The 20,785-nt window shown below is 41.8% G+C and overlaps 3 protein-coding genes across 4 annotated transcripts in view; all 3 read right to left on the bottom strand.

Moving 5' to 3' along the window:
- espnla (espin like a) overlaps nucleotides 1–7,976 on the bottom strand; it is a 28,009-nt gene extending 20,033 nt beyond the window's left edge. Inside the window, exons 1-5 of the mRNA XM_015052471.1 lie at nucleotides 7,248–7,976; nucleotides 5,496–5,686; nucleotides 751–937; nucleotides 459–641; nucleotides 206–337 (exon numbers count right to left, since the gene is read on the bottom strand). Of these exons, the coding sequence (XP_014907957.1) occupies nucleotides 206–337; nucleotides 459–641; nucleotides 751–937; nucleotides 5,496–5,686; nucleotides 7,248–7,541 (987 nt within the window). The 5' untranslated portion in view covers nucleotides 7,542–7,976. The remainder of the gene's footprint in view (nucleotides 1–205; nucleotides 338–458; nucleotides 642–750; nucleotides 938–5,495; nucleotides 5,687–7,247) is intronic.
- An 87-nt stretch (nucleotides 7,977–8,063) lies between these two features.
- Nucleotides 8,064–13,210, bottom strand: scly (selenocysteine lyase). Of its 2 annotated transcripts, none has more exons than XM_015052473.1 (13): nucleotides 13,096–13,210; nucleotides 12,217–12,309; nucleotides 11,479–11,588; nucleotides 11,253–11,353; nucleotides 10,999–11,176; nucleotides 10,777–10,904; nucleotides 10,480–10,635; nucleotides 10,282–10,388; nucleotides 10,122–10,158; nucleotides 9,928–10,011; nucleotides 9,148–9,247; nucleotides 8,938–9,013; nucleotides 8,064–8,352 (listed from the first exon to the last, which is right to left on the bottom strand). In XM_015052473.1, exons 2-13 carry the CDS (start codon nucleotides 12,306–12,308, stop codon nucleotides 8,199–8,201), a joined length of 1,323 nt encoding a protein of 440 aa, XP_014907959.1. In that variant the 5' UTR covers nucleotide 12,309; nucleotides 13,096–13,210; the 3' UTR covers nucleotides 8,064–8,198. The 2 variants fall into 2 exon arrangements, with proteins under 2 accessions (XP_014907959.1, XP_014907960.1); XM_015052474.1 differs by lacking the exon at nucleotides 13,096–13,210 and adding an exon at nucleotides 12,864–12,948.
- A 1,425-nt stretch (nucleotides 13,211–14,635) lies between these two features.
- The window catches only part of kif1aa (kinesin family member 1Aa), a 47,264-nt gene continuing 41,114 nt past the window's right edge, over nucleotides 14,636–20,785 (bottom strand). Inside the window, exons 40-50 of the mRNA XM_015052470.1 lie at nucleotides 20,252–20,366; nucleotides 19,988–20,121; nucleotides 19,804–19,865; nucleotides 19,568–19,713; nucleotides 19,002–19,190; nucleotides 18,780–18,851; nucleotides 18,532–18,653; nucleotides 18,293–18,436; nucleotides 17,708–17,900; nucleotides 17,502–17,620; nucleotides 14,636–17,345 (exon numbers count right to left, since the gene is read on the bottom strand). Coding sequence (XP_014907956.1) covers nucleotides 17,303–17,345; nucleotides 17,502–17,620; nucleotides 17,708–17,900; nucleotides 18,293–18,436; nucleotides 18,532–18,653; nucleotides 18,780–18,851; nucleotides 19,002–19,190; nucleotides 19,568–19,713; nucleotides 19,804–19,865; nucleotides 19,988–20,121; nucleotides 20,252–20,366 — 1,339 coding nt within the window. The 3' untranslated portion in view covers nucleotides 14,636–17,302. The remainder of the gene's footprint in view (nucleotides 17,346–17,501; nucleotides 17,621–17,707; nucleotides 17,901–18,292; nucleotides 18,437–18,531; nucleotides 18,654–18,779; nucleotides 18,852–19,001; nucleotides 19,191–19,567; nucleotides 19,714–19,803; nucleotides 19,866–19,987; nucleotides 20,122–20,251; nucleotides 20,367–20,785) is intronic.

Raw genomic sequence — 20,785 nt, 5'->3', positions numbered from 1 at the left:
ACTTACCAAGAACTTGTTTAATCTTACACAAATTTTTTCATATACTACTTTGTACATTTACTTGAGTAAAAATATGGTGATACATTTTTTGGCGACTCTGCCAAATGGAGAGTTGCAAATGGAAAGGCAGTTTATGTTTAAAAACATAAATTAGGCAAAGGAAATGAAGCTGCGCCGAAATCCGCAGCTGACCCAGAAAGCTTACGTTCTTCTCTATGGCACGAAGGTACCTGGCACATTCAGAGTGCCCGTTGTACTCTGCTAAGTCTGCTGCTGTGAACCCATCAATATCCTCCTCTGTGGGGTTCGCTCCGTTGGCCAACAGGATCTTACAGCTCTGAGAAATCAAATGAGACGACGTCAGCAGAGAAGAAAATAACAATACAAATAAAACTGCTTGTTTTTCCCTCCCTCCCTTTTAAATTGTGCCAACAAATAAATAAACAGCTTAGTCTAACTTCCAGCTCCCCGTTCTCTGCAGCGTCATGAAGAGGGGTCCCTCCCCAGAAATCTCTGATGACTTTAGAACCCACGTGGAGCAGCGTCTCCAAGATGCAATGGTGCCCCCTGCTGGCGGCAAAGTGCATAGCAGTTGCTCCTTCTCTGTCTTGGCAGGACAAACCCACGTCGGTGAAGGTCACCTGAATTAGAAAATTCACAAAAACGCAGCTCAGACCAAACCAGCAGCAGCAGCAGCAACAACAACAAGGACCTCTTCAGAGAATGGTCAGAGAAATCCCCAGCACTGACCAGCCAGTCCACGACAGCCTGGCGGCCCATGTGAGCAGCAGCGTGAAGGCACGTCATGCCGTCATAGGCCGTCAGGTGAACGTCGGCCCCGCGGTCTGTCACAAGGTACTGGGCCACGTGCAGGTGCCCCTCCTGGCAGGCCAGGTACAACGGCGTGACCCCGGTGGCCGTCTGCCGGTTCACACACCTGCAGCCAGAACACGGACAGCGAGGTTACTGCAGCAACAGGAACCAAAAACTATCATGAAAATTACAAATGTATGCTTTTCGTAGAAGTAAAGTGAATTAAAGAGACAGAAGTATTATGTTTAGGTGCTTCACAAATGGAAAAACTGATGGGATTCAGGCTGAGAGTACAGATATCAACGTATGTCCTCCAAATGTATCATTTATCGTGATACATTTCTTGTCATGAGAAGAATATTGATTTATTGTTGTCACAATAAATTTCAGTTAATGATTATTGTCAATATTGTTAGTGGTACTATTCTCTCCACTGTTTCTTCAATAAAAGCATCAAAAAGTACCAATAAATGTGAAAAAACAGTTACCGTGTGAAGCTTAGTGATACAAATCTCACTTCTCTATGACAGAGAAGTGAGATTTGTAAAAATGTTTTTCAAAAGCACCATTTGTTTGTGACAGTCATACATTTACCTAAAAAAAAATCTAATGACTAGTTCTTATCGTTACGTTTAGCGTAATCACAAAAGTATTGCAAAATATCATGAGAAAACTTTCCACTCTAAATCCATGCATCTATTTTTAATAGATGGGGAGATCAGGGCCATCCTAAAATATCCCCCTTTTGTGTTCAGTAAACTCTGTGGTTCATCATTACAGGCTTTTAGAGGGTGAGGATTGGAGGGTAGCAAAGGGAACCATGATGTAAAAAGCCTTCAAATAAATTTAGCAGGATCATGATCTCAAACTAAACACAAGGTAAGGTCATTTTATTTATATAGCACATTTTCAGCAACAAGGCTGTTCAAAGTGCTTTACATGAATTACAAGGAAATACAACAAAACAACAAACCAAAGAGAAGAGCAAAAGAAGAAAAAAGAAAACAAAAAAGCATGTTTAAGAATGAGTAGTCTGTGATTAATAAACTAGTAGAGATTCTTGTTCTGATAATGATCTAAAGTAATGAGTGTTTTCTCTAGATAAACTAATAAGAGTTTGTCTGGATTCTAAGTTTGTTCTCATTCTTGCTCTGGTTGAGTGACATTCTCTGGATCTACTTCACTCTAAAGGTTTGATTCCTGTTCTGGGTTGAGTGAAGTATGCAAACTAAATGTTCCTGTTCTGGGTTGCTAAGCAGAATGAGAATCACATCATCACAATAGTGATAGTAATAAAATCCAAGTCTAATTTTCACTACATTTATTCAGTGGTAAGAAAAGCTCAAGTGAAAAAAATAAATCAAAGATCACCAATAAAGCAGTCATATAACTATCATAAAACTCAATCATTTTCAATAAAAACATTTTAAAAATGTGTTTAGAGCTTCTTGGAACTTCTAATTCTGTTTCTCTGGGGTATAAATATGATGTGACACAGAGACCCATTTCTATGGCCACAAGGCTGGATAAAGAGCCATAGTTATGTTGCCACCACACAGAGCAGGAAGGCAAGGGAGGGGCAAAAATCTCACAGTTAGAGAACCGCAGCAAAGAGTGGCACGTTGGAGTCACCAAGTCTACCTAATAACCATTAAATGCTATCTACATGCCAGCTACTTGGAGGGATGCCAGAAAAAAAACATTTTCTGTCCTAGCATTAAAAAGGTGGCCGTGTTCAGTTTGCCAAACTCCATTGAGCTTTAACTGAATTCATGTGCTTTGGTCATATGAGACTGAGATTGAGTTTTCAGGAACAAACACAAATGGGTGTTTGGTTAATGGTTTGAAGCAAAACGTCATCAATGAGACTTGTGCAAAAATAAGGGTTTGGCCAAATCGACATGGAAGCTGATTAAAAGACACAAAACAATCTTCTGTTTTCACAGTCATGTCAGAACACAGACTTAAACCCTAGAGACCCTATGTTCTATTACTCTGAGAGTAACAGAACATAGGAGAGGAGTCTGAAGTCCTGGGATTGTTCAAAGACAAATGGTCAAAAATTCCTCTCTGTGTATGTAACATTTAATAAAATACATCTTCCAGAACAATTTTGCCACTGGTCATTTACCAAAAGCAGTGTTATGTTAGCATAAACCTTTTCCCCACTAAATAAATATACTCAAATTAAAGTTGTGCTATGTAAATTAAAAAAAAATGTTATATATATATATTTTTTTTTCTACATATTTGTTAAAACTATCACTCTGTTGTGATAGTATTATATATGAGACAGATAATCTGTGAAAAGCTCCTCTGCCTTCTCCCTCTGGTTCTGTTGTGATCTCAACCAATACACAGCTCTGTCAGAAACTCAGAAATATGCTCAGGCTAGTTAGCTTGGCTAGCCTGACAGCAGAGAAACGTTTTCCTAAGTGGTTTCTTCGCCATTAGCACATTTAGCAGCGTGTACCTGTCATGATGTGTTGCGGAGAACGGTGAGAGAGACGCCGGGGAACCCAGGTAGTCATGATGATAAGATGATTTAATGACAAACCAGGAGAAACAACTGAAAATCACTGGCAGCACAGGAACAGACACAGACGTGAGACGAGGGTGTTACACGACGAGGATCCGACACAGACAAAGACAACAGGTGGGGTTAAATACACAGGGAAGGTAATCAGGGAACGGGATACAGCTGGGAGCAATCAACAGGGAAGACAGATTCACAGGGGAAACTGGACTAACACAGAAAAACTACACAGAAAACACAGATCCTAACAGTACCTGTTGATTGACAGCACAAAGTCCTTCCTCCTGGCTCTGATTGGTTGTTTCTGACCGGGAGCGGCGCAATAATACAGATTATTTGTCTCATACTATACTGTTAAGACATGGTGACAGTTTTAAGAAATATGTATTTTCGTAAAAGTTATCTACTGCAGCTATTGGAGTTACATGTTTCATTGTGAGTTCAGGCTACTGCAACGAGATGAATACACTGTGAGGCTCTGACTCATCTTTATTCAGCAACTGTGCTCAATTATTCATCAACAAAAGCAAAGTGATATTTGGTAAAGGAAAACAACAGGGATTCAAAGTGTGAGGATGAACTTCATTAACCAGCATGCTTTTAAAGTAGCCATACAGATGACTCCACATCGGATGACTGGACTTAAATCAGACTTTTATGTTTCTACAAAAGGCTTTGCAGAAAGGAGTCAATATGGAGGTCATGGTGTGACTCTGTAGTGAATTGTTTAAAAAAAAAGGGGAAAGTTATCCTCCAACCTGCCACCTCACAGCAGCAGCCTCTCTCTCTCTCTCTCTCTCTCCTGAAACTCGTCCTTTCACTTCATCAGTTGGACCTGACGACAGGCTATCACCCGCTGGGGTCACTGGGAGGTCACGTCCACTGAAACAGAGCACGGCTCAGTGTGAGCTGCACTCTCATCCTGCCTTCTGAAAAGCCATTGAGGTTTGAGCTCTAAATACTGAGTTTCAGATTTTTAAACCAGTGGAAGGACAGATGATCATTTCCAAGGCACTTAAACAGGTTTGGTAATGAGGATATTTAGAAATAATTGGTGAAAAATCTAATTTTTACACCATTTAAAAAATGAAAGAATAACACTCTGGGAGTTAAAAATGCTTTAACTAAGACTTTAGCTGATAATAGCACTAAAACAAGTCATATTATTACTATTTGTATATATAATGCTAGAAGAAAACAGGATAAGAATAAATGTCTCAAAAAACAATCTGTGTTGACCTTCCAGCTATGCTAAAAACTTCAGGATCCCTTATTTGTATGAATCACATTTGTATATTTTCCATGAGCTGCTATAACATTTGAAACATTCATCTAGTTAGTTTTTAGTTTACAGATTTCCCACAAATTATGAAAACAAAATGCAGAGGTTGGATCTGGTTGGACAGTCCAGTAGAGAGGTTAATGGACTGGAACGGCCTCCATTACAGAGGTAACACTTTATTTGAAGGGCTGTGCATAAGACCGACGACTCTGTAATAAACATGGAACATGAACATGAAGAAGTCTTCATGAACTTCATGTCTTTTTTTTTTCTTTTCAGTTAAATAAAAAAGACACTTTTATTGAAAAGTTGCATTAAAAGTCCATTTAAAGTGTCAACGTTGCATTAAAAGTATCACTATTTACCAAATAACACTTCATGAGAGCAGTCATAAATATTCATGAAGACTCCTTCATGTTCATGTCATGTTTATGTCAGTGTTATGTTAGTCTTACGCACAACCCTTCAACTAAAGTGTTACCCAAACACATTAAAGTTTGAAATTTCCCTAAATTTGGTTGTGAAAATTGTAGAAAAAAAAAAGTGATGCTTGTCCCAGTTTGAGAACACCAGGTCAAGGGTCAGTGGCTGAACTACGAGGGGCTAGAGGCTAATGCATCAAAGAATTTGATCTCAACAAATCCATGTTTAGAAAGCTTTGTTGTTTACTAATGCACATTTATATCTTTTAAATCCTGGAATGTGGATTTTTTTTTTTTGGGGGGGAAAATCATTCTACATTTTTTTTCTCCCCAGAATTATCAAGATTGCAACAGGGTCCTGGATTTCCATAAGTCTTTCAACGCCTTGTTAAAGTCTGGACCACAGACTGCTGCAGCGTGGTTGGAAACACACAATCCTCACCTGGGCGCCTCCTGGAGGAGAAGCTGGAGACAGGTGAGACCCCCATTGGCTGCAGCGTAGTGAGCTGGTACCGCTCCACAGGTTGTCTGAGCAGTGGCCACTCCTCCAACCGACAGGAGCCACTCAGTCACCTCCACACGGCCAAACCGAGCTGCCAGGTGAAGAGCCGTGGCTCCCGCCGCGTCGCCGTCCTGGAAAAGAGTCACAGAGACCTGCTGCAGAAGACGCAGGCCAAACTAGATCACTGAGGCAAACCGCTCCCCAATATCAGCTCAAAACTACAACAGATGAAAGGATCGGAGGATGTGCTGCTTTCCAGAGCTGCAGCACAAAATGTTATTACTGTTAATAAGCATATAATTAGATCTTAATTTGAGTCGATACACTTCCTAATTCTGGAGGAAAAGAAACAAATAAAAACTTAACTGTGCAGTCGTTAAGAATGTTTAGGAGGTGGCTTTGCACCCGACATCTGGAAATAATTTCGATTTGCTACTGCTGCAAGTGGATCCACAGGAAGTCAACATATATTACATAAACAGCTAGTAATACATTAAAAAATAAATAAAAGTTCATGTACAGTACTGATTAAAACCTGCAGCCACGAAACGGCTCTTTAGGATACAAGTATTGAAACGAACAATCAAGTACTAAAACAATATAACAACATGTTAAGGTTACATGTAAGTTATTAGAATCGTGTCTCTGACCAACACAAAATTCAAATATGGTTTTCAAAGATTTTTACAAACAAAAGTCTAAAAAAAACTTAGAACTCCTAGCAGCTTCACTGTCCCCATTGATGATCAAATAATGCACTGGGTGACTTAATTTAGAAATTAGGTGACTTCTGAAGACAAGTGGTCGTACTAGTTTTTATTTAGGGGGATCAGAGTAAGGCTGAATACAAATGGAAGCTACACTTTGTATTTGTCATGCTTTGTGTTGGTCTGTTAAAGAAAATCTGAATAGAAAATGTTGATTCATTTCTACTGACGTGACAAAATGTGAAAAAGTTTCAACTGAATAATTTTACAATGCACTTCGTGTCAAGGAGTAAGATTAAGGATATGACCATAATTTACATTTGAAGTTAACTGAAATTAACATTTATAAACACACACAGCTATTGATATGGTAATTAATGCATTCAATGGGTAACACAAAATTTAAAAAGCTAGCTTTTTGTAACTTTAAAAACATTAACAAAAGCTGTAAGTTTTGATATAGCATTTACTGATCAGTTCAAGTGGAACTAGGAATAGTAAAGAAAAATTAACTGAGCAGAGAAGCATTTAGCTTACAGCATCCATCTGGTTGACATGTGTAAGATTAAACCACACCGTGACCTCTGGCTCCCGGGTCATGACCTTCACCAGCTTCATCACATCAGGCCTTGACCTAACCTGCCTGGGGAAGCCCAACCAAATCATGACAGTAAACTCTTCTCATGCTAACACAGGACACTACCTGAGCTTTTAGGGGTAGCAGGCCTTCAGTCACACACATTTAACTAGGTAGCAATGACACAGAGAGGCGCCTAATCAGTGTTTTTCAGTTATTGATCATATCCTTCACACAACTGCTAAATACAGAACTAGAAATTACTTTTCCACCATAACTTCGGCGCCCCCTTTAGCGCAGCGTCCCTATGAGCATGTAACTCATACCCACTTTTTGGCGCCGCTGCCTGAAGCTCATACTTAATTCCTCTTCAGGTCTTTTCTTTCTAAATACTAAAACTAGACATACCTCAACGCTGCAGCCTTCTCGCTCCACGAGCCACTGCAACTCCCGGATGTTACCAGTAGCTGCCGCATCGTGCGCCGCCGTGGCCCCGTTTGAGGCTCGTGAGCCCGCAGGAAGCCCGAGGTCGCTCACCAGGAGCTGCAGGCAATCCAGACGTCCACACCTAGCGGCGTGGTGAACCGGGCCCGCGCCTTGGACATCGCAGATAGCAGGTGAGAGCTGACCGGAAGATGCTAGACTCCTCAGAGCCTGGAGGTCTCCGTCTCGAGCCGCCTGGATGGCCCGATGCAGCACCATGCTCAGCTTCTTAACGCGGAATATGGCAAGTTTCCCGGAGCACCGTGAGACACCATCACATGATGATTAAAAAAAAAAAAAAAACACGACATGCTCTCCTCCTGAGCCTGGAAAGTGACACCCTGGCAGCAGCCAGCTGGCTAGCAGGGCTACTGGGGTGATGGAGGCGGGTGGGGGCGATAGAAGAGTAATGAAAGACGGCTGGAGGTGCAGCGCGCGCGGCCTCCTGCTTTGTGTGGCGGCGGCCATATGCTGGAGCACGCTTCAGTGGAGATGGGGTAGCCGAGGCAGCACGGAAACTTAAGTAACGGGAGAAGTCAGGATTACAATGAGGTTTTTTAAGGGTTATTTTAAAAATTCATCACAGCGTTGGAATTATGAACACAGGTGACCCATCTGGAATGGCGGAATCTACATTAAATATCAAACAGTCTGCAGCTTTAAGGGAAGGGAGATTTATAAGCGGCTCGTGTGGCACAATAGCGCATTCATTTTTCCATAACATCACCCATGAAGCCAGGCCAAGTTCTCCCACTTTATTATTTATATTAAATATCTCATAATCTTACAGGATCAAGTTTGGCGTAGCGAAACAGACGGTGCGTGTGCGTTGCTGCACATCTTTATTTGACTCTCTTTAGTTCAAAAGAAAAGGGGTCAGTTCATTTTCTTCAGGAGCTCCACCGTTTCCCTAAGATCTTCCACGACGGCGTCCACGTCTTCTTTGGTCGTCCCCCGGCCCACGCTCAGCCTCAGAGCGTTAGCCGCCACCTCGGTGGGGACACCGCAGCTCAGCAGGATGTGGGAGGGCCTGGCAGACACGGAGAACATGGAGGTTACCACGCAGGAAAACCAGTGGGCTGTAGGCAGGAGGCAGGAGCAAGAGGCCAGCAGCTCAAATCGTGGCAGTGGCACTTCTGCTGCAGGAAGTTGCCACAGCTTAGCTGTAGGTGGACTCCGGCCTTTGTGGGAGGTGACAGAGATAAGGTATTAGCTGCCACGGCTTGTGTAGCAGATCTAATATTGAATATGAATGTGTCTATTTTGAACTAATCAAAGGAAGAAGAAAAAAATGAAAACACGAATACACATACATCTGTGACAGGAGCCATGACTTCAGTGGCAGCTCATACGACTTCTGTGGCAGCTGTTACAAACATCATGGCACCTGCCTCAAAAGCCATGGGACCAGTCACAAAGTTGTGGCAGCCGTCACCAAACCCGTAGCAGCTGACACCAAATTCAGTGCAGAAGTCATGTCGCCTGCCAAAAAGCTATCACCAATAAGCTGTGGAACCTTCCAGCAGCTGACACTGTAAGAGCCACTGCAGCTTCCACTGCCACGATTTGAGCTTGCCGTCTCTCCTCCAGTGGTAAACAGTTAAGACTCTTATACCTGTGTCCACTGGCAGAGTGGCAGGCGGCGCCAACGCTGGCCAGCAGCCTCCTGCAGTTTGACAAAACCCTCCAGCCTAAAGCGGGCGGAGAGATTAATCATTCAGAGGCTCGCTCGCTTACAAACAGCTCTGACAATCATCAGCGCAGGGTTAGAGGACACTGTTTGGACTGACACGCCAAAACAGACACGGGGACAAAGACACATTACCTTGCAACACCGGGCCCAAGATGGACACGTTACATGTGTTAGGGAGGACATCAGAGCCGGGATAATGACTGTTGAAGCAGATCTTGTCTCTAAAGACATCCTGAGGCGGAAACAGCAGATTGTGGTTTGAGTTCATGAAACGACATGCCTCGTTTTCATGTTCCCTCTGTCACTGTTCAACCTGTTTTATTTAGTCCGACTTTCCTTTCACTGGAGACAAAATTAAGCCCAAATATTCCACGTTTTTAATCTTCAACCTCGTGTGTTTCAGAAAATAGGAGGTACAATGATGTCTATGTTTCAAGAAAAGTTAATATTCTGAATGTGTTTCTTTGAAATATTTTGTGTAGTTTCCAATGCTGTCATCTGTATTTTATTTTTTTTGTCTGTGGGTAAGTACAATAATGTTGTACTGATAACATTTTCTAATAGTTTCTTATGTTACAGTTATTAAAGAGAAATAGCATCAGCCAAAGTTAGTATTGGAAGCTCAAAGCATCATAAAACAGAATTTATTCCAATCTGTTCGTCTCTACATGCCAAGCACTTCCTCCATAACACTGATCCACATCATTCTTTCTCTATTGTCTGTCTGATTCCAGAGCAGTAAGTTGGAGCCTTTTGATTTGTGAAAGAACCTGTGGATTGTAAAATTCTCCTTTACCTTCTTTTCAAATGACAGTGATAAAAAGGTACAAAACTTAGATTTATATCATGTGCAGAAAATGTGAAAGTAAATGTGATTAGAACCAAAGCGTCTCTATTAGGGGAAACACTTACTTGCAGTCGTTCTTCCAGATACGCTTTAATCATTAGCATATGACTCTGATAACTTGAGAGATTAGCAGTCACCAGCTCAGCAGCCTGACACAAACACAAACAAAAGGATCCTGTTACAAACAGTTTCTGTTTTACAGAGGTAGCGCATTAAACTTTAGTGATCTGTAATGTACGAGGCGTTGAACGTAAACAACCTTTCCCAGGCCGGCTATCATTGGCGTGTTCTCCGTGCTGTGGCATTGAGGAAAGAAGGGAGAGGCAAAAACAAAATAACGTCATATTTAGATCTTTAGAGTTCTTATTTTTGATCTTATTCCAGAGTTTTCTTGCTGGGTAACACATATCGTGGCGTACCCTGGTCTGAAGTTCCTCTCCTGTCCTCCTCCAAACAGCATCGGATACAGAGGCGTCTTTGTTCCGGGGCCATTCACGTACAACGCCCCGGCACGAGGGGCGTAGAACTGAAACATTTACATATGCAGATACATAAAAAAAACAGATTATAGAAAGAGTTTAGGCTGAATCTTTTAATATGAGGAGCTAATTGCTGACCTTGTGTCCTACTATGGTAAGGTAATCCACTCCCAGTTCTTGGACATCCACTGGGATTTTGCCCAGCGCCTGTGCAGCATCTGTGTGCAGCAGGATCCTGAGCCGCTCGTTCTGCTTGTTGAGGGATTTTACTCTTTGGCAAATCTCTGGGATTGGCTGAAAAGACGAATGGCGTTCAGCATACAGGAATGGGTTTTATGGCAATCCAAACATTGAGTCTTTACAACTGGAAAATGGTTTTCAGAACAAGAAAGACCAGGCCAAGAGGCTTTTCGAGCTTTTTTTTTTTTCCATTACCATGACGACTCCCGTCTCATTGTTAGCCAGCATGACAGAGACGAGGCAAGTGTTGGGGCGCACGGCGGCGATGATGTCCTCCACCTCGACGCGAGCTGTCACCTTAGAAACGGGCACACATGTTACATCTACGACAGAAATAACAAAAAGCAGATTTACCTCAGTGGTTGAAGGACAGACTCTTAAAAAAACAAACATCCCGATGAAAACGTGATCTCCCACCTGCCTTTCCAGCCGCCTCCAGGTGCTTGGCTGTGAGCCGGATGGAGTCGTGCTCCACGTTGGAGGTGACGATGTGCGGCAGGCCGGTGCAGCCGTTATGACGGCCTTCACTGTGCTCTGCGGCGCTGCGGCTCTTCCTGAAGTGCTCCACGGCCGTGTGCAGCACCAGGTTGTTGGCCTGCGGGACCAATCACTTGCTTTAAAGCAGATCTGAGAGCAGGAGACGACCGTTTTCAAACACCAGGAGTCGTTACCTCCGTTCCCCCTGAGGTGAAAACAATGTCCTCTGCTTTGCCTCCAACCATTCTAGCCACATTCTGCCTGGACTGGTTGATGATGGCTTTGGCCCTGGCGCCTGGAAAACAACATTGCCAGGTCTATAGTAAATTTTATATATATATATTAAAAAATTTTGACTTATTTTCTCGTTATCAATGAGGTAAAGCTTCTGTTTTGAGTCAAAAAGAAGGTATTTCACACCTGTTATGTAGTTGCTGCTGGGGTTTCCCCAAGCCTCATGGAGAGCTTCAGAAATGACCTGAATGACCTCTGGCTCCATCGGGGTGGTGGCATTATAATCCATGTAGATCCTGTCAGATAAACAACTGTTAAACCTTGCAAAGTATTCAAAACCATTAAATAGGCCTGTGGCAATAAATCTAAATTAGCTCAATAATTTTGATTTGCATGATTTATCTTTTTTTTTTTCTTGTCTCTTTTTCTACCAAAAACTGGATGGCCAAACTCTTCAGTCTGGTGCTCTGGTCTCAGCCTTTTTCTGTCTTAATTTTGTTTTCAGAGACTTCATAATGAATTTTATTTGTTGTTTCTGTTATTTTGTTTATTTATTTTGGAAATTTAAAATGTCTTCCAGAAATGTGTTCTTGCATTATTACTCCATTACCGTTATATTACTTAAAAATGCTCCCAAAACAACAATATTATCGTTTATCGCAATGACTTCTGGGACAATTTATCGTCCGGCAAAATTTGTTACTCTGATAGCCTTACTGTGTTTTCACACTTTTGTCACCTTACAACCACAAAGCGGTGTATGATTGTGAAATGAAAGGAAAATTGAATATTGTTTCAGAATTGTTTGTATGCAATAATTTTAAAAACATGTATCATTTTCTTCCACTAATGCAACACCTTGTTATAATTTAACCGAAGCAGTTCATTCACGACATCCAGAAAGCATAACTAAAGCCTCCTCACCTTTCTGCATTCATGTCTGGATTGTGGTGAAGATTATGGTCGTTGTGGGTGTGTCCCACCACCAGGGTTAAGTCAGCAAATTTCTCCGCCATGCTGCAGAAAGAACAAATAAAACCGAGATACATAATGAGCCTATAAGCATATGGAAAGCATCCAGTCGGTCTGTTTCTGGAGTCCTACGGAGCTAATCCTGTTGCAGAACGAAGTGTTGGAAAGCTTCTCTATTGCCAACTACGGTAGTTATGTCAGCGTAAGACATAAACCAGTCATTGTTTAATTAGAAACTAAGCGCTGTCTTCAGAGGGAACAGTGTTGTACTGCAGCTGTGAACAGTTATCATTAGCATGTCTGTCCTTAAGTTTCTGACCCAAACACGGCCGGCTGCTTTCTGCGCCCGTATTTACGGCTCATTCTGAACGCGGAAATCCTAACAAAACTTTTTGTAATATGACATGTCTTATCTCAAATTGTTTCTGTCAGCTAGAGTTGGCAAATGATCAAATAAGCACACGGAAAGCAACTTCAGCTAGCTAGTTTAGCTAACTTTTTATGTCAGGATTAACTACCGAGCATCCGATTGAGAGCTGTCAAACGGGGACAGACATGGACATTTACTACCGAGACAGAGCTCCGACGTCATGTCTGACCTTGCAAAGTCTCCCGAAGATGCACCAGGTAGATTTACTGTCGACTTTATGAATCATTAGCTAGCTAGCTAGTATGTAGGACTGGCTGTGCTGCTTTACAACTACCACATCTTAAAGACGTATAATACCGTAAGGAACTGGTTAATCTGCAGTAGTTTCAATGCGCTCTATCATGTTTAAGCTTCGTATGCTTAAAATTTTTTTACAATTTTAGAACTCCGAAATCTTTTACCTGCTGACTTGAAGGTCCAAACACTGGATTACAAACCACGTCACCCGATTTGTATGACGTGTTGGATGAAGGAAATGATATCAGAGAGAAACCCTGGCACCACACACGGAGCAACGAAGTCACTCATAAATTATAAAAATGGGATGGGAGGGTTTTTTTTTTTTGTTTTTTTTTGTCTACATCATTCAGACTTTGTAAAACATACCATTGTTGTAATTTGTGCAATTTCACATCAAATTAATTTAAGCAAAAATAACAGAATCTCTTAATGGTTAAGTTAAATGGTATAACTTGAATTAGCATATTTGAAACATACATCGGCACAAGACTGATTCTTCAAGCCAGTCCTCAACCTCCTGGAGCCATGACAAGAAACATGGCTCCAAGAAAGCTGACAACTGAATGACATGTCAACATGGATGCATATGGAATTATGTTGAATTATTTATAAGTGTGTATGTATGTTTTTATGTTGGGACAGTACAATATTACCATCGCTAAATCATTTCAGAATACATTATTTATTGGTTATAATGTTCCAAGTCTCAGAAGCAGTAGGTTTTGCTCGCCAGCAATAGATTTAGTCTGGCTATGGAGTAGATGCACACATGCCTAATATGCAACAAAGAGGAATTTCCCATTCCTCCCCTTTTTGTAAATCTAAGACCCACAATGTTTGTCCAGAGTTGCTAACGACAGCACATAATAAGAAATAATTGGAAACAAAAACAAATAAACAACCCCTTCAAGGGAATAAAATCCAAGATGATGTTGCAAATGATGTTTTAGAACCGCATCTAAAATCTGGACCAAGTACAAACGAAGTTATAAGGTTGTAAAAATGAAGACATCAAAGCAGTCCGGTTTGAAAACAGAACACATGCAATGGAATCAATGGAAGACGAATGGGCAAAAATGGGAGTGATTGATGTTTGGTTGAGATTTATTTCTGGACAGAAGAACAAATGGTTCCATTGGGCTAGCGAGAAACAATCGTAGGTCATGGAAGACTCGATGAAAGCGGGTTTTCCGTGATAAATCCCGAGTCTGCTTTGGCTGAGGAAGACAACGCTGGAACATTTTTGGTCGCATCCCAATGAAACATATGAGGACAACAGCCTGAAAAAACAAGGGCTTCAGCATTGGCTTTGGTGATTATGTACAGTAGGACAAGAAGACAATAAGACTTCATCCAACATTGATAATTAATATTGTTTTTTTCTTATCAAATAACTCAAAATATTTTAAATAATCATGTTACTCTTCATCTGCGACAGACTGGCGACCTGTCCAGGGTGTAACCCGCTTCCCTCGCCCGGAACGTTAGCTGGAGATGGGCACCAGCACCTCCCAACCCCACTAAGGGACAAGGGTGTTCAGAAAATGGATGGATGGATGTTACTCTTCAAGATGGGAGAACCCAAAGTGAATTGTACATCATTATTCTACAATGTTGTACAGTTTAATTTAAAAATACCCCAACAGAAGTACTAAACCAGATCCAAAGTTATACATTATCAAAAAAAAACCAAGTCATCACTTAGTGTTGCATCACTTCCAGGTTTATTTAATATATGACAATGTGTTCAGTGTACACAAACATCTGACAGGAAACTCAAACAAACACTCAGACACCGACTGAACTACTGCCCATTTAGGAGTTTGTTAATGAGTGCAACCATATGATACACAGTCCACGGCAATCATGTTTATATACAATGCAAAAATCTTTAAAGAACAATGGAATGTATTGGTGCTAAAAAAAAAGAGACGTGGAAGCACAAGAATGTGAGATTACTTCATGGGGCAAGGGTAGGAAAAGAGAGGTTGGTGATTGCGTGTGAAGGCTGCTGCTGCAGTAGGATGGTGAGGGTAGATTCTGATACTAGAAGGAGAGCGACGGCAAAGCAACCAAGAACATTACTTTGTACAAGACATAAAAGTTTAACTAGGCCACAGTGAACCATAATCGTCCCACACATAAGCAGACAGATTATTACATGGCGGGTCTCAGAACCTGTGCGTACATCCCCGGTGATAACCGCCTTACAATCAGTGAGGAACCCCAACCAGAAAGCAGAAGGTTCATAAAAACATCGAAGCAGAAGAAGAATTCCTATATATTATTGTTATTTTTATACATTCAGAGTGAACTTTTAAGTGAGTGCACCAACAGAACTTTGGTTGCTTAAAAAAAGTCAGAACAAAACTAATCAGAAACAATTACGACCAGGTTGACTGTTAGAGCTTTGAAATAAAACAACGTGATGCAGAGTTATGAGTAAAGTACAAACAGGAGAGCATTCGCCCAGGACGAAGGTGGATAAAATGCACAATGATTCTGTTCGGAAGGTGAGCTGTGAGATTTGAACGCCAATTCAAGCTAATTGTTGATTTATTATGACTAACAACAGTTGTGCAGGTGAGGAGATCAGTCAAACCCCCCCCCACCGAATGAGCCAAAATATTTCCACATCACACAAGACTGTTAACATATCAGGTATTGGATGAATCACATCTATAGAAAACACACAAACAAAATATAGCATGTTTGTAGCTGTCTAATCGCTCCTAAAAATGCAATGCTGAGTGTGCAATACAATGGTTGCATCAGTTCCCTGCTTTAAGATGTCGTCCATGCAGTCAGTTGACAAACTGAGCATACTCCGTAGGCTGGCTGACCCGAGGCATGCTAATCCAGAGTCACAGTTAGGACACGATAAACCTCAGCTAAAATATACAACAAAGGAATAAAACGGAGTAGAAACGAAGCGATTAAAGCTACAGGTGGGTTGCATTTTAAACATTTTGCATGACGTGTTAAGAAGTAGAGCCCTATGCAAGCTGACAATCCTGAGATACGCTGAATCTCTTCCAAATATTTTAATCTTTTGTCTCAAATGCATATGACAAAAAGACGAAAGAAAACGCAAAGTGATGACGTGATGTGCAGACGTTTCATGAACATGATTACAGCAGCGTGAAGGATGTGAGGTCAAAGGAATCGGTGCAGAGGCATACTGTGCAGAATGTTAGAAAAGAGAGGCACTACACTTAATATACACATATCATTCAGAAAGCCAGTTTCATATCATGTGCTGTGAGGAACTGCTGTTGATTTCCCATTTTAGGAGGGACGATAAGACCGACTTGATATCAAAAACGTTACCATGGGACATCGGTTGGGTCAAAGGTTAAGCTATCCTAATCGTTCGGGGCTGTTGCATTTTTCAAGTTTTCTTCAGCACAAAGAAACCGAGCGCGTTTATTGGATTACTTTAAAAGCGAAACTGTAGGGACGAGGCTTTTATTATTCAAATAGTTCATGAACTCATTAAAAAGTGCCGTGTGCAGAAATTGCACTGAGTACTACTTTAGAAATATAAACGTCTTTGTAAATAAATACATGTGGAAATAAATAATTAGGCTGTTAAAAATCTAAATATATCACATTTCAAACACAAGTCAGAGAGAAAGAAATCATACTGGAAGGAAAAGAAGGAGGTGGTGTTTGGTTCTGTCATGTAGATGTAAAATACCCTCATACCCTAAATGTTATGGATTCACAGGCTGCAGTCTGAGGAGGTGCCATGTTGTTGTCTCGCTGTGTGTGCTTAAGTTTGATGTTGAAGAAGTTTGAGTTGTTTTTTTGTTTTTTAATTATTAGTTTTATTTCAGCTTTTATTTTTCTGACCATTAAGGTTAAACCAGTTGAAACTTTATGTTTAGCAGTAAAGTAGAGCAGAAGAGGAACCTACATGTTTTCCTATTTTACCGATGCAAATGTAGCGATGTGAGCTTAGCTAGTAGTGCAGCGGCATTATTAAAGAATACATGTCCCTGTGTTGTTTGCTTTATTTATTTAAAGTAGTAAATGAGAAAGGCTTGATGTGTCACTGACAACAACTACAGCACGTTTATCGTACACATGGAGTCTGGCGTGAGAAACTGCTGCCTCCTCCGTTCTCAAGCTGTGAAATAATGCCGGTACAGTTCGGTGACTGATTCTTCCAGAAGTTTCTTTGCGCGTTGCTAAGGCCCGACGGGAAAAACCCAACAGCGAAGACACGAACGACGGAACGGAGACTGAGCAGGGGGGGAAGATGGCTGCCGGTGACAGTGATGGTAGAAACGAGGCTCAGCACGATGGGAATGAGGAGAACAGGGAAGTATGTACATTGTAGTCTTTGCATGTATCTTTTTTTCCTCAAATCCTCATCTGTCCGGCTCGTCTTCTCGACAGCTTTGACCTGAGAGGCAAAACAAGGACAACTTATGAGTTTTCCTTCATCTTACCAGCTGTTAGCTGTTAGTCTTCCATGTTCTACAATAAAATGAATAATCAGAAAAAGTTCATCAGGTTTTAACAGATATGCGACACTTCCTAATTCAGCAAGATAACTTACCTGATAGTTCCAGCAAGAAGAGGGTTGAACGCATACAGCCAGTCATGCATTTCTTTGTCATTAGTGGCTTGAAGTAATATTCCACGATGTTCTGTACACACCGCAAACGTATTTGGAGTCTGTTGAGAGAAGCACAAATGTTTATTGCGGCATACATGAATGTGGCAGAGGGGAAGTGTTCCTGGAGCTGCTGGCGTGGCGCAGACCTTCAGCATGGCCTGCTGGTCCTCACTGTACTCCACCTGGGCGGAGGACAGGTTCAGAATGGCCCGCTCCACTGTGTCTCGCTCAGAGTTGTAGATGTAAACGTACGGCCGCCGCACAACCACGTAGCGCTTCACCCAGCCGTTGGTGTGCGGCTCCAGGAAGTGGATGTAGCCCTTCTTCGATACGATTGGGCTGAAAAACACATGAATTATTACAAAAGGGGTCTGGGGGGAGTGATGTGAAGCTAAGGTTTTATCATGGTATTTTGTGGCATTTTGTTTGCTCCCACAAAAACATTCTAATTTTTAATGTGTTTCTTTAAGAGTCCAGTTGCATAAAGAAATGTAATTTGTTTCACTAATCATCACACAGTAGCTGCATTTAATCATATTTTCAAAATTTACTGATACCTCCGTTGAACTAACAGTGAAGAAAAAAAAGAAAGGAAAAATAAGAATCCCGATAGTTTTGGGGGGTTTAAGCATCATGAATTGGAATTTATCATAACGATAAATCTATTTATCAAGATAAATGATGTGATGAATGCCCACCCCTATGTTAAAAGTCAAATAATTGAGACTGACCTGACTCTGATCTCCTGTATGTCAGGGATAAGTTTTCGAGTCCGAGGTTTAACGTCAGGACCTACATTCGTGGACTTTTTGTCCGCGCCGTCCTGCTGTGGTTCAGGACTGGGGCTGACCGCACGAGACAGAGGCGGAGGAGGTCTGAGGTTAAACATGAAAAACAAACACAAAAATACAGAGCTGGACAGAGAAAAATAGACCAGAAAATCATAAACAACTCCAGTGTTAGGACTAACTTGAGCTCAGTGTTGTTATAGCAACCCTCCACCAGAGAAGGGCATGTTGAGGAGGGTGTGATTGTGTTGAGAGCAGATATGGAGGAGGCGTCTCTCGGCAATGTGACAGACATCTCAGAGATCTGAAACACGCACGCACGCGCACGCACACACACACACACACACACAAACACACACACACATCCAGATGTTTAAAACCGATCGGCAAACAGCGATCAAAGCTTTGTGACACATCATTTAAACTCTACCTTGCTTTCACTGGCGCTGACACACACATGGCTGTACTCTCTGTTGAAGGAGTGAGTAAGCAGCCGCAAACACTGACAAAAAAAAAAAAATGGAGTGCTTAAGATATGACACCAAACAAACTGGATTCATAGGTTGTTTTCAATCGATTTTGTTGGCAATTATACAATATTCACATTTCAAATATGGTTAAAACGCCCAAAGAGCGCAGCGTGGCAGCTGACCTTGGCAGCGAGCTCCCTCTGCCTGTCGGTGGTTATCTCAGAGCTGAAGGCGGGCCCCGGGTCTGCCTCGGCCACTGGAGCCGACTCACTGGTCTCCTCAGTGACGCAGGACTGAAGGGACTCCTGGCCCGTCAGCAGGGTGGACTCCAGTTTCTCCCTCAGCAGGAGGAAATGTTTGGTTTTCTCCACCTGAGGAGGAGGAAACATCAGTTACACCTGGACTGGGACAGAAAAACTCTTCAGGAACTTTTAGAAATGCATGTGTCAGAGACTAGCTGTTTTACTATAATGCTTATCAAGTGATATTTTCAAATTTACTGTCAACTTTAAACATTTTTTAGTTCAAAAACCGCTGGATGCTGGAAACCTGCTTAAGGCTCCAAAAAGGCTTTGGCCTGTATATCCGGCCCTGGATATTGTTATTGATTTATTTTCCAGTCCCGGTTTGTGGTTGTTATATGATAAAATACGATCTGAACGGGTTCAGTCCTTTTTATATCCTTCAGATTAGAAAACATACTTCTCAGTTCTGGTAAAGCACATATGAAAGTAACATTGGCACTTGCATCTTGGAGGAGACTGAGTTTCTCCAGCTCCCACTGGTGCTCCAGGATGAGGCTGTCACTGCGTGGCCTCCACCCCGCCAGGTTCTCCTCTCCACGGACGTAGGCCACAGAGGTGTCCAGCACTCGCCTGCGTCTCCTCTGCATGCCTGGTGTGAGGCAGGAGAGTCTGTTACTCATGTCTGAACTGAACCTAAGCCGAGTGTTACTGCCACACGGACATTTTTCTTAACTCTTACCTGGACTTCCAGCATCTGCAAGGTGACACAAGCTGACCTCGTAAACTCCAGTTACTCGGTTTCTAGAAAAGAAAGAGGAATACTCAGAGATTGCATTTTACTGCTCAGCTGCATATGAGGCGTTTGGGGGGGAGGAATACTAGACCTCCACAGCTCTTTTATAGTTTGAAGCTTTTAATCTCACCCATCCGCTGCTCTCAGGCTCCCCGTACCAAAAAGGTTGCGGATCGAACGAGAGGCCGAGAGCTTGGTGTCCCGTGAGTAAAACACCATACAGATATCTTTGGTTATGTATGCAGGCTGCGTGCAGTTCTCCATCTGCAGTTGATAAAAGAGGGGGGCTTTTAAAACTATTTTTTTTTCCTCTCTCCACAGAGGAACTCAACACCTCACATAAGATACGGCTGTGTTACTTCAGCCTCTTATAAATGCGGGCTCTGTGCGGTACCTCCAAGTAGGCCGAGAGGGTCATGTAGATCTTCTCTCCATACGGCGTGACTCGGTTCAGGAGCAGAGAGTTGTGCATCGAGCTGTCCCAAGCAGCCTCAAAGCGGTAAAAAGTCCTGAGACGGTCCAGGACAAATACATAAGCATAGGCAGTCAAACCTGACATTTCTTTTAATATACAAAAATAAAGAAGCAGAGATGCACCAATCAGGGATTTTTCCTGGCTTGTACATATTTATGATTTTCCTTTACATTTGTCTTTATGATTCCCGTTTTGGCTGATTACTGTCATTTTTGAAGGAAATACCATGCAAAAAAAAAAAAAAAAACCACCGGGTTTTTGACAGGTTTTAATTTAACAGAAAATGACGAAATTTCACTGCAAAAACAAAATATTATCAAGTACTTTTGGACTAGTTTCTAGTGCAAATATCTTAGTACACAGAATAAGACAATACTAACTTACAGTTAAGGTTTCTGCAAGAAATAGGAGCTTGTTTAAAATTAATTCCTTAAAATTGATGAAAAAGTACTT

This window comes from Poecilia latipinna, unplaced genomic scaffold (genome assembly GCF_001443285.1).
Source record: "Poecilia latipinna isolate Pla-1442-1.1 unplaced genomic scaffold, P_latipinna-1.0 Scaffold1112, whole genome shotgun sequence".
NCBI lineage: Eukaryota > Metazoa > Chordata > Actinopteri > Cyprinodontiformes > Poeciliidae > Poecilia > Poecilia latipinna.
Note: the sequence above shows the minus strand (reverse complement) of the source record. Positions and strands in the feature narration are given on the sequence as shown.